The sequence below is a fragment of the Cebus imitator genome, unplaced genomic scaffold (genome assembly GCF_001604975.1).
Source record: "Cebus imitator isolate Cc_AM_T3 unplaced genomic scaffold, Cebus_imitator-1.0 Scaffold23, whole genome shotgun sequence".
In the NCBI taxonomy this organism is placed as follows: Eukaryota; Metazoa; Chordata; class Mammalia; order Primates; family Cebidae; genus Cebus; species Cebus imitator.
The window spans coordinates 5,457,061-5,473,580 of NW_016107338.1; the positions used below are offsets into that span (position 1 = coordinate 5,457,061).

Here is a 16,520-nt window from a genome sequence, read left to right on the forward strand (position 1 = left end):
ACACCGCATGTTCTCACTCATAGGCGGGTGTTGAACAGTGAGAACACATGGACACAGGGAGGGGAGCACTACACACTGGGGTCAGTTGGGGGGAAATAGGGGAGGGGCGGTGGGGGGTGGGGAGCTGGGGAGAGCTAGCAAGGGGAGAAATGCCAGATGTAGGTGATGGGGAGGAAGGCAGCAAATCACACTGCCACATGTGTACCTATGCAACAATTTTGCATGTTTTTCAAATGTACCCCAAAACCTAAAATGCAATAAAATAAATAAATGGGGGGGAAAAAAAAGGAGGGAAGGGAGATGAGGAAATGAGTGGTTGGAGAAAAGATACTGCCTCCTTACACACTGCACTGGCTTCTTCGCTCAAGGTCAGTTTTAGCTACACGGGGTATGTGAGAATGTAGATAGAGCTTGTTCCCTCCTAGTCATATACTGAAGGGGTCTTCTAAGAAGTCATTTATTGTCAAGGTAAAATGTGATCACTGGCACATTGCTTTGCTTTGTGAGGAAAGTTTTGACTGCTCATCCAGAACAAGTATCAACTACTTTATAATATTTTGTAATATTAAAACAAGAGAAAGTAAATAAATTTTTAACTACTGCTTCTAAGGGCTTTTGCCAGAGAGTGAGGTAATGATACAACTATAAGATAAATCATTATTAACAAACCCGTTTCTTTTATCAGAGAAAAATTGATAGATGTCTCATAAATGGAGAATTCATGAAAGGACAATCCAGCAGGGGGTTTATAAGGAAATGGAGGTATAAAATCTACAGCAGAGTTGTACCAAAAGCATTGTCGCCAAAGAAAAGGAAATGGGAAAAGAGATAAGATGGACGTTTAAATTGAGGCTAAATATTGTCAAGGGCTTTAGACTTTTTAATCTTGTTTGTATTAGAAAGGCACTAGAAAATGTAAAGCACAGGAGCTAGCCATTTGGCTGAATTTGCCCTTTAGAAAGATTACTGTTGGCAGTGTAAATAAGATGGATTGAACCAAATATATTTATTTGATTTAATGATTCTTTATTCTCAAATATTCCTAATATTTTTTATTCATTTATTAAGACTGGAATGCTGTCTTCTGGATTAGAGGATTTTTGTAACTAAAACATCATCCTTTTTTAAGTGCCTCAATTTCAGTTTCTTGATAAACAACTTTCTAAACTATAATTTATGTCCCAGCGTCAATATATAGACTCTGATAAACAGTCTGCATAAATATTATAGTACTACATTTCTGTTTTTTCTCTTCCCATTAATCATACAGCCTGGAGAAAATGATCCTGATTTATCCACTTAAAGTGTGTGGAGACATTGTCTTTTCTCATCCACTCATAATAGATCACCTTAGTGATCTGTGTTTAATTTTCCCATCACCTTTCCTAGTCTGTGGTTGTAAGCTAAAGCAAAACTAAAGATTGGAAGAAGAAAATAATCCTTGGCATAAGTGTAAAAAATTAAGGCAAGCATGGAGAGGGTAGCTATTCAGCAAAATCTATGAACTTTGAGAAACTGTTGTGAATGGTTTGCTGATTGGTACCTGGTTAGCTAGTGGTTTTACTTTAAATACTGATGACATTTTAATAAGTTTTAAATTTGAAATACTTATTAACACTTAAAACATTATTAAAACTATTATTATGCGCCTGTTATATGTGATGCTCAGAGCACCAATGAAAAAGTCATGGACTCTACCCTGAGTTGGAGGAGACATGTAAATAAATAAGTGAAAGCATTTGTAGGACTTTCGTTATATTTTTTCTCTTTCAAGAGTATGGGTATGTCATTTCATAGATAGAAAATGGGGAAATAAGATTTATTTGAACAGTTTCCTTTTATGTCACATACTCCATTGAAGAAGGAATACTCTTTAATAGAGGGATGAAATGCTTTATGTAGTTGATGTGCTTATGAAATCTTTATTTGAACTTTTGATCAGATTGCTTATATACATTCATGTGCTATATAATAATTTTTGGTCAGTGACCACGTATACACAGTGGTTCCATAAGATTATAATGGAGGTGAAAAATTCCTATTGCCTAATGTAGCCTAAGTATACAGAGTTTATAAAGTCTGCAGTAATGTCCTAGGCCCTTACATTAACTTACCACTCATTCACTGACTCACCCAAAGCAGCTTCCAGTCCTTCAGGCTCCTTTCATGGTAAGTTCCCTATATAGGTATACTATATAAAAAAAATTCTCATACTATACCTTTACTGTGCCTTTTTAATGTTTAGATATGTTTAGATACACAAATATTTAACATTGTGTTACAGTTGCCTACAACATTCAGTACAGTAACATGCTGTACAGATATGGCTTAGGTGTGTAATAGGCTGTACCACCTAGGTTTGTGTAAGTACACTCTGATATTCACACTGTGATGAAATCTAATGATGATGCATTTCTCAGTATATCCCCATTGTTAAGTGACTCATGACTGTTTATATATTTTTCTGTTTGCGGCAGTATTTAGATAAATTTTTCATTAAATCACAGCATTTCTGATACATGTTTTCCAGAAAACCTCACATGCCATGAAATCACATCTGGGACAAATATGGATAGAGTAGGCCATTCAAATTACACAGCTCTGTAACAGTATTAACATAATGATATTAAAAATACAAGTACAAATTAACTCTTTAAAAATAAAACACCATACACAGCCCATCACTGATGAGCCGTAAATGGGGGCTTGGCTTCTTTTGAGGTATGGTTCTTGAAGTTATTTGCTTTAGTAGAAACTACTTTTCTACAATTTAATAGTGAGCCAGTATATGGCTGCCTTTATTAACAGTTTCTAGGGGTAAGGGGTGGCATAAAAACAACTTTCATCTGTGTCTTTACAACTTCATCTGTGTCATTAGGTTTCACCAGACACCCTAACAGTGATAGAAGCCTTGAGCTTTTTGAAGCCACTAAACTTGTTTTCTTGAAATGAAGATACCTCTTTGCACTATTTTTTTCTTAAGGTCTTCATATATGAGGTTGTTGGTTTTTGTTTGTGTGTGTGTGTGTGTTTTTAAGGAACTTGCCCGATTCCTTTATAACATACTATGAAAAATCCCTGTGAACCTATGAAATTTCTATGAATACTGACAATACTGTTCTCCTTCCTCTTTACCAATTATGTGTGAACTAATTCATATTAGAGCACCATCTTGCAGTTATAGTTTTCACTTTGATAGTATAGATAATTGTCATTCTCCAATTTAATATAATTTATATTTTAAAATACATACTTTATTACGTTCTTAAAGTGAGGATGCCATATATTTAGACTGTCAAAACAGCCTGTATTTCTTCTTTTCTAGCCTTGTGGGCCATGATACATATATACTCATGGACAGTATAACATTTACCTTCTTAATTTTCTTTTTAAAAGTTGTTGTATTTAATATATGTTTATTGATTGATTGCTGGAATGCATTGGCGTGATCTTAGCTCACTGCAACCTCCACTTTCCAGGTTTAAGCAATTTTCCTGCTTCAGCCTCCCTGCTAGCTGGGATTACAGGTGCATGCCACCATGCCCGGCTGATTTTTGTATTTTTAGTAGAGGTAGGGTTTCACCATGTTGGCCAGGCTGGTCTTTAACTCCTGACCACTAGTGATCCGTCTGTCTTGGCCTTCCAAAGTGCTGGGATTACAGGCGTGAGCCATTGTGCCTGGTCTGGTGTATTTAATTTTAAAAATATATTTGTAAGTGTTATTTCTGTTAAGTCATGATCAAAATTACTTATGTATATTAGATATTTTAAAGAAATGAAAATGATGTAATTCAGAAGAAAACCGTTTAACCTGTTTTTTTCAAGAACGTATATAAGAGATCTGACACTGAACTTTTATTTAGAGTACTTACAAACTAATGTAAACATTTCTTTTTAGTTATTCTTTCTCTTTTAAAGTGTTGATAAGTGAATTTTGTTAGCTATTTTGTTGTTAAGTAAAAGCTGGCTTATTTGCTCATACTTGCAAAGTCTCTCTGGAAGAATATTCAGGAAACTGGCAGCATTGCTTTCAGGGAAAGGGAATGGATATCTCGGGGTAGAAAAGCAGGGAAACTTTGAATTTTGAATACCCTTTGGATTTTGAGTCATGAACTATTAGAAATAAAGTCAATTAAAATTTAACAAGAAAAATGAAAATGAAAGTACAGAACAGAGCAGAGGTTGATTCAGCCTGTCTCGTAGAACCTCCGTGATCAGCTTAGCATTGTCAGTCCTGAAATATCTTGTATAACCGACATGATCAGCTTAGCATTATCAGAACTGCAATGTCTTGAGACTCAGCATACAGCAGATGTATGTAATGGCAGATGCAAACAAACAGAAAGGTAACCAAATACAAATATTTATGTTGTACTTACTCTATTAGAAGAAATTAGTCAACAGTATAATATGTACCTCTTTTTATCAAATTGGAAATTAAACTATTGGATAACTTTTGGATTTTATTTCCCCTATAACTATTATTAAATTTTTTCAAAATCTTGCTACTGCCCATTAGAAAGGATTTGGGAAAATTTTTTTAATTTCTTGCTACCTTTTTTGTTTGCTTTTAGTTGATGCAGATGAAATTAAAAGGCTAGGAAAGAGATTTAAGAAGCTCGATTTGGACAATTCTGGTTCTTTGAGTGTGGAAGAGTTCATGTCTCTGCCTGAGTTACAACAGAATCCCTTAGTACAGCGAGTAATAGATATATTCGACACAGATGGGAATGGAGAAGTAGACTTTAAAGGTAAGAAAATAGTTATTATTTTTTTAAAATCTCAAGTTAGATAACTTATGTGTATTCCTATAGCTCTGTGTAAAAACAAAAATGTGTTTATATTACTTGTGATCTTACAATAATAAATTATGTTAAAACCTCAACATCTGAGGCATATGCACCTTAATGAACTAGGATCTTTCACTTTGTGGTTTATAAATAAGTTGTTCTTTAGGATAATCTACCAAAAAGTGGGGGAGACTCAGTATTTCCTTTCTTTTTAGAAAATTAATCTCACTTTAGGGCAATACTATATATTGTTATATTCAATATTAGAAGTTGCAAGTTCTTTTCTTTCTTTTTTTTGTTTTTGTTTTTGTTTTTGTTTTGTTTTGTTTTGTTTTGTTTTTTGAAATGCAGTCTCACTGTTTTACCCAGGGCCAGAGTGCAGTGGTGTGATCTTGGCTCACTGTAACCTCCACCTCCTGGGTTCAAGCAGTTCTCCTGCCTCAGCCTCCCAAGTAGCTGGCATTACAGGCTTGTGCCACTCATGCCTGGCTAATTTTTGTATTTTTAGTAGAGACGGGGTTTCACCATGTTTGCCAGGCTGGTCTCAAACTCTTGATCTCAAGTGATCCAGCTGCCTCTGCCTCCCAAAGTGCTGAGATTACAGCCATGAGCCACTGTACCTGGCCAGTTTTTTTTTAACAAGCAAATAAACATTTCACTAGGGAATTGACAGTACATTCTGTTATTTTAGTTTGGAGAACAGAATTGTAAGTGGAAGGATATAAAACTGATTATGACTTAGTGCTTATCAGGCAGTGAAGAAAAATGAATTTTTGTCATGAAAATTCTAACAGCATATTTAAATGATTTACAATTTTGGAACAGAAATCCTAAGTTACTTTTGTTGTGTCCGAATAATTGATAGTGTTTTTTTAAAGCTCCTTGTTATAGCCATATTCCAAGAGGAAAGAGTTTAACAAATTAAAGAATATGTGTTGAGTGTTCTTTTGTCTTGCACTTAACAAATATTTGTTCAAATTGATTGACCTTAGAGAACTCCAAGTTCAAATAAAAAATTACAGAGAAACTTTGTTGAGGTTTCAAATTTGGGAATTTAATTTTTAAATGTTGCTAGTAGTACTTTTGTTTTGCAGCAAGGAAATATCCTTTTGTGGATACGTAAGGTATATATGTTTTTCTGTGTAAAAAACTGGAAGTTCTGATTTGTGAACATTTTTAACTCTTATTCAGAATTCATTGAGGGAGTCTCTCAGTTCAGTGTCAAAGGAGATAAGGAGCAGAAGTTGAGGTGTAAGTATTTTTCTTCACTGACTTCATTCTCTCTCTTACACTACCATCATTTCATACTGTATTATAAAATATTTTTTAAAATAATGGAAAAGATGTCTTTTATTCCAGATCCATAGACATAACAGAAATTTTATATTCTGGTGAAAATCCTTTTAGGACATTTGCAACTACTATATTTGAATAATGTGCCATTGCTGCTTTTAGTTGGATAGAAGGAAAATAATTTCTTTCTACTGAAAACAGCCATATAAGCTACATACGTAATTTAAATAAGAGATTTTTTTAGTGAAAGTAATAAGAAATGTTCTAAAGAACTGGAGAGGTTGGAGTTATTATACATAGTTTTTTTCTGTGCAGAAACTGAAGCTTAGCAAAGGATAGTTAACTTACTCTAAGCTATACTAAATCGGCTCAGGTAGTCTTCACTCCAAAGCCCATACTTTTAATCAGCTATGTTAAACTGTGCCTAAGGACAACTCTATATTTAGGAAGGAGACATCCTCATAATCATAATTTTGTTGTTTGTCAATTTACCATTTTCTTTCTTATTGAAAGTATTTACTTGTGATTGCCTTGTAATTGCAATTGATTTTCCTTCCCTTTTTTTAGTTGCTTTCCGTATCTATGACATGGATAAAGATGGCTATATTTCCAATGGGGAACTCTTCCAGGTATTGAAGATGATGGTGGGGAACAATCTGAAAGATACACAGTTACAGCAAATTGTAGACAAAACCATAATAAATGCAGATAAGGATGGAGATGGAAGAATATCCTTTGAAGAATTCTGTGCTGTAAGTACAAAAGAGATGGTTCTTCCATTAGTTATGTTTCAGCAACATATTTTGAAAAGCACTTAATAGAGAATTTCTTCTATTTTGTCCTGAAAATCTATATATTTGATTTTTCCTAACTGCTTATATTCTGTTTTGAAATATGTTCTTTGTTGTAATTATTAGTAATTAACAATGATTATTCTCAAGAATTAACATTGTCAGTGATCCTCTGAGCAAATGCCACAGGGATACCACTTTACTTACTGTTGGTAGCCCCTCAAATTACAACTAGGTTATACTCTTCAGGTTCATTTAATCACTCATTGCTCCTGAACAGAAGCACAACCACAACCACTTAGTTTCTCTTCTCTACCTCTGCCCTAAAAGCAAAGATAGCAAAGATATTAGCTTTTTTGATATGTTAGAAGCATTTTAAACTGTAAGCTAGAGATACTAGAGTAAACTAGAGCATATAGAGACAAAGGTAACAAATATTTTTGAAATTTTTCTGTTAGTAATGATTGTCTCTATAGGAAGGTTTTCTTCCTCTTTGTTTTTAAATTTAAATCACACAAGGAAAAACAAGTCAGTTTGATTGTTGTGTGTTATGCAAGAACTGACATTTAGCTACTTTAACCTTTTAAGTAGAAGTTCATGCTATCCTAAAACAAAAACCATCTTTTTATTTTGTTTTTAAAAAGTAGGGTGGCACCGTAGTGTAAACAACAGACTGCATCTTTTTGGAAGAGTTTGGATGGGTTTGAGACTTAAGACACTGAACTACTCCCAGGGGGCACTACCGCAAGCGTTTGCTGTTCCTTCCACTTCGCTTCTTTCACCATTGCCAAGGATCACTGAAGGACTCCTGTGGACTGGCATATGGTTGATTGTGACGTGAGACCAGGCTGGTAGTGCCATAATAAATAGCCAGTTTTCAAAAGAAAGAAAAGAGATTCTAGGGCCGGGCGTGGTGGCTCAAGCCTGTAATCCCAGCACTGTGGGAGGCCGAGGCGGGTGGATCATGAGGTCAAGAGATCAAGACCATCCTGGTCAACATGGTGAAACCCCATCTCTACTAAAAATACAAAAAATTAGCTGGGCATGGTGGCGCGTGCCTGTAATCCCAGCTACTCAGGAGGCTGAGGCAGGAGAATTGCCTGAACCCGGGAGGCGGAGGTTGCGGTGAGCCGAGATCGCGCCATTGCACTCCAGGCTGGGTAACGAGCAAAACTCCGTCTCAAAAAAAAAAAAAAAAAAAGAGATTCTAAGCCTTAGGGGAATAAAATAAATGGAAAGTTCTTAGCTTCAGTGGTATTGGAAGAGGGAATATATATACACACATATATCTTTTACGTGTATGTATATATTTATATATATATAAATGTATCACTTATCAGTGGAAGGAAATTAAAACATATTTTATATATAGAAATAATGCTGTTATCTATATTGAAAATATAAGCTAGGCCAGGCGCGGTGGCTCAAGCCTGTAATCCCAGCACTTTGGGAGGCCAAGGCGGGTGGATCACGAGGTCAAGAGATCGAGACCATCCTGGTCAACACGGTGAAACCCTGTCTCTACTAAAAATACAAAAAATTAGCTGAGCATGTGGCGTGTGCCTGTAATCCCAGCTACTCAGGAGGCTGAGGCAGGAGAATTGCCTGAACCCAGGAGGCGGAGGTTGCGGTGAGCTGAGATTGCACCATTGCACTCCAGCCTGGGTAACAAGAGCGAAACTCCATCCCCCCCCAAAAAAAAGAAAAAGAAAATATAAGCTAAGTTTTGAGTTTATTTTCCAGTGTTTATTTTAGTTTAAGTTTTTGTAGATAGGGGTCTTGCTGTGTTGCCCAGGCTGGTCTCCAACTCTTGGCTTCAAGCGATTGTCCCATTTCAGCCTCCCAAAGCATTGGGATTATAGGCATGAGCCACTATGTCTGGCCTCCAGTATTTGTAATCAATTGCCTTTTGCTTGTTTTTTGTTTGTTTGTTTGTTTTTTGAGATGGAGTCTTGCTCTGTCACCCAGGCTAGAGTGCAGTGGCACAATCTCAGCTTAGTGCAACCTCCACCTCCTGGGTTCAAGCGATTGTCCTGCCTCAGCTTCCTGAGTAGCTGGGATTACAGGTGCCCGCCACTGCGCCTGGCTAATTTTTTTGTTTTTAGTAGAGACGGGGTTTCACCATTTTGGCCAGGCTGGTCTTGAACTCCTGACTTTGTGATCCACCTGCCTCAGCCTCCCAAAATGCTGGGATTGCAGGTGTGAGCCACCACGCCTGGCCGCTTTTTGCTTGTATTTTTTATGGGCATAGTTTATGAGGGGAGAAAAATGTTCATTGTGTGTTTAAAACTAGCTTTTCTAAACATTAATCAAGCACTTGTAACTTTGATTTCATTGAATTCTTTTTATTTTGGCTTCTCAAGCTATAGAAGAGAAAGATTGGAAGTCATTTTAAAAGATTGCAAACTATATGTGTACTTTAAAATTTTCAGAATACTTAACATATACAAGTAATTCTTACAAATGATTAATGACAGGCTTAAAGTTGATGGATTGAACCCATGTATTTATTTTCACTTACTCCCCAAACTACAATAAAATGAAATGAATTAGAAAGAAAGGGTTATGAACTCACAAAAAGAAATGGTTATGAGCAGAGAAGACAGCATCTAAATTTGGTAATTTAGAAAGTCGAATGGTTAACCTAGCAGAATGATTCTAATCTCTGTCAGCTTGGAAATCTGAGAACCAACCTAGGTTATAATAGAGAATCCATGAAAGGTTCAGAAATTGTTGGCACAAGCAACTGGAAGTGAGGATGAAAGTGAGGTTAAAAACAGAAGATTGGTTTAAGTCTGTTTTAAGAAGGAATTGGAACACTAGATCTCCTTCCCTTCTCTGTTCAGCTGGACAGCTGTCTGTCCTGCACCGTATCAAGAGACTGGAGAGAGTCTCCAGGTCGGGAAATGTGAGGCAGAGATGGGGTGTATGTGTTGGGTAACTTAAGTGGATAGTAAGCATATTTGCATATTGACATTGCTGCCCTTCTTCTGTACCTGACTTCCTGACTCCCTAGTGGCTGGACTTACACTGTCTAGGCAAGAGATGGGAAAGAGCCCTCTTTAGAAAATCTTATCTCCCCAAAGAAATGGTGCTACCAGATCACTCAAAGTATGGCTCTCAGTCAACAGCCCCATAATGTACCCAGAGTTCCAGTGCCCTTTCTACAGAAGCAAAGCCAAGTATCACAAGACACTGAAAGAAACCTCTATGTATGGAATATAGAGATGAAACCAAGTCCAAAAAAAAAATAAGTTTAAACAAACAGATTAGGCAAGAGCAGTAAAAACTTAAAAGGCAAAACTGAAACCTGTCATTATCTTCGGGGATAGTGTATATTGAGCTTTTGAAACAAAGGTGGATAATATATAAAAGAGCTTTTGGAAATGAAATTTTAGATACTTATTTTTGGAGTCATACTACCTGAATGCTAGGGGCTCCAGAAGGAAAGTGGAGGGAAAGAAATCATCAAAAATGAATCAAGAAAATACTCCAAAGCCAAAACTAATGTGTTTTCTGAGAGGGCTTATGGAGCATCCAGCATAGTCTGTAAAAATAATCTGGACCTGGGCACACTGTTATGAAATATTGTTGAAACAGTGGGAACAAATAACTGGTTCTACAGATTTCCAAAGAGCTAGGGTGGTAGGGTGGAGGGGTGGGAGGGGGCTTGGTATAAACAACCAAGAGTCATAATGGCACCAGATTTCTTAGTAGCAGTATTGAAAACCCAGAAGAACATGGAGCATTTTGCCTTTGCAATTCTGAGCGACAGTTATTTCCAACTTAAAATTCTCTATAAACTTAAATTAAATGGTAATAGAAAGACACTTTTAGGTACGTAAGTCCTTCTCATTTTGGAAACTTCTGGAAGATGTGCTCCAATACAATAAGGTCATAAATCAAAAAGTAGAGAATGTAGGATCCAGGAAGCAGAGGGTCCAGCATGAGAGGGAGGGGCCCCCAATATGATGAAGAGAACCAGAGGTGATAGGCCTGGAGACAAACAGTCTAAAGTATAGCAGGTTGGAAGGCTCAAAGAGTGCCTTCAAGACAATAAAATTGATAGAATTACATAATATTTTTAGTTGAATGTACTTAGAACAAAAGTTAGGGGTTGAATTGTAATTACGTAGAACACCTAGCAAAGGAAAGATCAGTTATTAACTGGTACCAAACAAATGTGCAGGAAAGAGAAAGTAATCATAGTATATAGTTGGGTGTGGTGGCATGCACCTGTAGTCCCAGCTACTTGGGAGGCTGAGGCAAGAGAATTGCTTTAACCTGTGAGGTGGAGGCTGCAGTGAGCTGAGATTGCATCACTGCATGCCAGCCTGGGCGACAGAGCGAGACTCCTTTTCAAAACAACAAAAAAAATAAAGTAATCATAGTATATGGTTGTGTTTAGCTGTATTGCATAGTTATAACAATGAGAAATGCTGGGTTTTTTGTTTTTTCCTTTGGATTAGAGACCTGGTTTCACCATGTTGGTCAGGCTGGTATTGAACTCCGACCTCTAGTGATCTGCCCACCTCAGCCTCCCAAAGTGCTGGGATTACAGGCATGAGCCACCGCACCCAGCTGAAAAATGCTGAATTTCTAATGAAAATAAAGATAAAGCCATTGGAATGGTACAGAGTTTGGGAAGTGTATAGGGTAGAAGATAGAGGGGAGAGAAGTGTGTGAAAGCTAAAAATCTTCCTCTTCTGTGGTGGATAGGCAGTTACTTGGAGACCTGGAGGTAAATAGTGAAAGTCAGCTGAAAACTTTAAATTATTGCCACTGCATAAAAGCAAATAGAGAATGAGGGCAGTGTGGCAAACTGCTTTTTCTTTCACTGCAGGAGTTGTAGAATTAATTGGTTATTTATGCTTTACTTTTCAAATAAAAGGGCTATTTTTTAGTTTGAATTAAAAAATAATTTAGATACAAGTGTACATAAAAGTATGGATTAATCTCACAAGCACAAAGTTGAGAGAAGCCAGACATGAAAGAGATTCCATTTATCAAATATTTAAAAGCAGAAAATACTAGCTACTGGTGTGTGTGTGTGTGTGTGTGTGTGTGTGTGTGTGTGTGTGTGTTATGTGTTGGGTGGGAGGAGGGGAGATGTCTGGTGACTGGAAGGTCTGGATGCTGGTTATTGGGTGTTCACTTTGTGAAAATTCATCAAACTGTGGACATTTATGACCTGGCATTCTCTTTATGTAGATTAAATGTAATAAAACATTCCCCCCAAATGATAAAGATATTACACTTTCATATTACCATGTCAGTATTCACTGAGATGTATATAACTACATGTATTTGACTCTACAGAAAAATAATATGCAGAAATGTTTATTCACTTGGTACTTTTAAAAATTTCTAGAACAGTTTGAATGTGAGGACAGTTTTGTGATAATGTCTGGTTATTGTGTAATATTAAACTAATGAAATGTAAGGGCTGACAAACTGCAGAGCAAACCAGACCCTGCCCTCATATGACCTGTTTATGTCTGTTTTTCAACTAAGAATTATTTTTACCTTTTTAAGTGTCATTTTGAAAAAAAAAAATGTGAAAGAAACTACATGTAGCCTACAAAACTTGAAATATTTACTGTCTGTCCTTTGTACAAGAACACACACAAAAAGTAACGCCTGGTTGTCCTAGGAGAAAGAAATGATAATTCTAACTGGAGGTCACTCAAGTTTTGTTGTTTTGTTTTTCTGTCTTTAAATTCACCTTCTGAATATATCTAAAGTAGTATTTTTTTTTTTAATTGTAGTTTGATGAAGTAGTTAGACCACAAATGAGGAGTTTCTCAAAATATTATTAAGCTTGATTTGTTCCTGTCTGTTGCAGGTTGTAGGTGGCCTAGATATCCACAAAAAGATGGTGGTAGATGTGTGACTCTTATCAGAGAGTACCACCCAACACTTTTGCTTTCTTCTCCATCTCTGAAGATCTGCTCAAGACGTCCAGCAATGCTCTCTGTGTATTTAAATGGAAGTATTTTTCTCTGTGAAGCCACATTTTCCAACATGAGCCTCATGAAGCCAACTAAGTGTTATTGAACTCTAATTCTCTCAATAACTCAGTGTAGCACTTTAAAGTCTGAAGGACAGCACCATGAAAAGAGCATATCAATGTGGTGGAGAAAGGGAAGGGGTTGGCTTTTTAATTTATTTTTCTTCATCTTTTATAACAAGAAAGTATCTATATATACATATGTAAATATTTATATATAGATATATGTAGCTTTCTATATATGTGGTAGGTTGGCTTTAATTTAATATACTTGATTCAGAAACAAAACAATAGAGTACAAAAGTGCCAAGCAGAACATAAAACATCCTTACTTTTATTTCACACAGTTTTATATATAGATAGAAGACTGTACAATTGGAGCCGGGTGTTTAGGCCAGCTATTTTCCTTTTCCTGTGCTTTCTCCTTTGAGATTGACAAAGCATTTGTTAACGTCCTATTATTTACCTTAATTACAATTTTGTAACAAAAAGAGTCTGTAACTTTATTTATACTTACGAATATATTTCCAGGGACGACTACTCATTGCTGAGCAGCTTTTAATACACCTCTGCTTGAGGAGAAAGTCTAGTTCATTGCTACTGCCAAGAACTAGTTCCTGTGTTCATATAATAACTGCACAGTGCTTATGGCTGCTTCATTCTGTTACTTTGTAACTAGGAGCCATTGCATTTATTAAATGTCCCTCAGTAATGTAAGTGCTAATTGTGATTTTATACATAAAGGCCAGAAGCTGTCTGAGGCAATCCTGATTTATCATATGTATCACTTACTGAAGAATACCTGAAGTGATCATGTAACTGCTTAGAATATCCATTTGTTTGATTACATGGGTAAATAATTTGTCATTAAACTTGTGTTTGAATCATGAATTTCCCTTCTGTGTTTCAAAAGACTTGCAGCTAATCTAAAAAACTGGTGATATTTAATATGCATGTATCTAAATACCCACATATATTTGTGGTTTAAATGTGAGAAATCTTGCTAATCTATATGCCACAGAAGAGCAAAATTTTATCCAAATTTATACCTCTTAAAATTTCTTTACCATGAGGGATAGAGAATGCATGATGTTTTTTTTAAATTTGCCCATATAATTGATAATGGATAACTCAATAAATTTGTGTGATATAAAAGTAGTGTATCATGTTCTACCATTTGATCTTATTCCTTCCCTTTTCTGCAAAGGTACTGTTGGCTTGAAGAAAAACATTTTGGTTAGCTTTTTATGACAGTAGTCTTTCCCTTTATAGTTTTTCTATAAAAACTGGTTTTAAAATCAGTGGAAAAGGGCAGGTTGAATCAAGGTGACTGAATCTGAAATTGAGCACACCTGCCTGCCATCGCTGTTCCTTCAACTGAGTGCTGCACATCATGGGCTCTGTCTGTGAGAGAAAAATCCCGGTGCTTGGTGTCCTTGCATGACATGGAGTTTTGCATGTAGATCAATTTAAAATGTAACTCTTGTTTACATAATTTGCATAATTTTAAAAGATAAAGTTGCCAAACTTTGGAAACGTTAATGTTCATTCAGACTGAAAATCTCCACTACATGTAACTTTCTTCCTCTGGATCAGTGGCATGGCTTATAATCCCAGCCAGCAGTTTGAACTGTTCCAGTGTCAACTGCCATGTGCTCTGCTTCAAGGGGGAACTAGTCTTTTGTGAATTTTTTGTACATAAGTATTTGTTACAAATATTTTAGCAAATGCTTTCTATTTCTCTTGCTTGTGCATATCTTGGCTGGCGTTACAAAAAAAAAAAAAAAATAGTGCAAACATTATTTCCTTACCGGGGAATGAGGGTTCTTTTTTTTTTTTTTTTTTTAGTTTGTGTGTGGGGGTGGGCAAGGGAGGGGGCAGTTTATGTTTAATGTTTAGTTTTTCTTCTGCATGATACGTCATGTTGTGGGATCTTAGAAAACTTCATACTGTATGAATAAGAAAATAAAATATTTGAAACTTGCTTGAATGTATTCAGAGGTCTTTAATGTCCTTCCATAACAAGGAGAGGCATTCTCCCCCTAGTCCTTTAAATTCTTAAAAAGTCTGATAAAGTGACATTTAATCTATCTATAAAAACCTACAAATTCCTGTAGTACTCCTTGCTGTCCCCATGAATTCCCTTACTACTCACCCTCTTTGCTCCAGCCCTGTTAGCCTCCTGTGGTACTTGGAGTCTTGGGTTTGCTTCCGTCTTAGGCCTTTGCGCTATCTGTCCCTTTCTGCTCCTTTTCCTTCCCCATATCCCATGGTTAATGACTTCACAGATGTTTGTTCAGTTATGTCCTAGCTCAAAAGGAACTGTCCTGGCTACCTTATTTAAAAATACATTTATCTTTTTCTGATACGGTTTACTTGCATATGTTGTCTTCCCTGACTACTGAATAAAACAAATGAAAACTCCACAAGGGTAGTGGTTTGTTTCTTGTTCACTGATAGCCCCAGCCTAGTTGTCCAGAATTTTAGCTCTTAGTGTTTACTCAGTAAGTACTTAATTAATTTGATACCCTGTTTATGTAGGTTGTGATTTTATAATAAATGCTATTCAGTACTTTGTCATTGCATAAAAGGTAAAATCGGTATTTTTTGAGATTCCATTTATTCAGTAACTTGGCTTTCATTTATTCAACTTTACAGTCCCTACTACATGTCCGTCATGTGCAATAGGCACTTGAAATGCTCCCGCAAATGACATCCCTGGCCCAGATGGGTTGAGGATGTTTTATATCCAAAACATCTGTATTGCCAGGTATGCACTAGTTGCAATGGGTTCCGTGAGTTGTTAAAATACACCAGGGTATAGTGGCACGTGCATGTAATCACAGCTACTCAGGAGGCTGAGGCAGGGAATTGCTTGAACTGGGAGGTGGAGGTTGCAGTGGGCTGAGAGCACACCATTGCATTCCAGCCTGGGCAACAGAGTGAGACTCATCTGTTGCCCAGGCTGGAGTGCAAAAACCATCCCAGGAGTAAAGGTTTGTTAAGCCTAAGCAAGTAGACGGATTTAAGCACTCAAGCTTTTTTTTTTTTCTTTGAGACAGGGTCTTCTTCTGTTCTGGGCTGGAGTGCAGTGGCAATCAGTCTCAATCTCCCGGTGTCAAGCAGTCCTACCTCAGCCTCCAGAGTAGCTGGAACCACAGATGCATGCCAGTGCTTGGCTGTTTTTGTTTTGTTGAGACAGGGTGTTGCTGTTGCCAGGCTGGTCTTGAACTCCTGGGCTTAAGCGGTCCTCCCACCTTGGCCTCCCAGTGTCAGGATTACAGGCTTAAGCCACTGCACCCAACTTTTTTTTTTTAAACCTACTTCTAACAGTTGTAAAAGTAGACAAGATGACTATCCAATGGACATGAGCTTTCTTTCATATCTACCATCTTATTCTAGGTGGTATGAGAGTTCGAGCCCAGATTTTCTGGAGGGAGTGACTAGGAGGAACCCCCATGGGTCTCCTCCCTTGTCAGCCACAAATACCTAAGAAAATGCTCTTCTCTCAGGCCCATCCCCCTGGCAATGTATCAATGAATATATATGTAAAGTGTATGTCAGGAATTGTACCAGATACTGAGTATCCATAAGAGGCCTTAGGATGGCAGGCAGACACAATAATTACAATATAGC

At 36.8% G+C, this 16,520-nt stretch overlaps 1 protein-coding gene across 2 annotated transcripts in view; it reads left to right on the forward strand.

The window, feature by feature from the left end:
• Nucleotides 1-14,896, forward strand: part of PPP3R1 (protein phosphatase 3 regulatory subunit B, alpha) — a 73,429-nt gene extending 58,533 nt beyond the window's left edge. Inside the window, exons 1-5 of one of the 2 annotated variants that reach the window (XM_037736163.1) lie at nucleotides 4,252-4,346; nucleotides 4,575-4,751; nucleotides 5,982-6,041; nucleotides 6,651-6,835; nucleotides 12,720-14,896. In XM_037736163.1, coding sequence (XP_037592091.1) covers nucleotides 4,313-4,346; nucleotides 4,575-4,751; nucleotides 5,982-6,041; nucleotides 6,651-6,835; nucleotides 12,720-12,767 — 504 coding nt within the window. In that variant the 5' untranslated portion in view covers nucleotides 4,252-4,312 and the 3' untranslated portion in view covers nucleotides 12,768-14,896. Of the gene's footprint in view, nucleotides 1-4,251; nucleotides 4,347-4,574; nucleotides 4,752-5,981; nucleotides 6,042-6,650; nucleotides 6,836-12,719 lie in introns of those variants that run through there. The other variant, XM_017522110.2, reaches the window with a different exon arrangement.
• The last annotated feature ends 1,624 nt before the right edge of the window (nucleotides 14,897-16,520 follow it).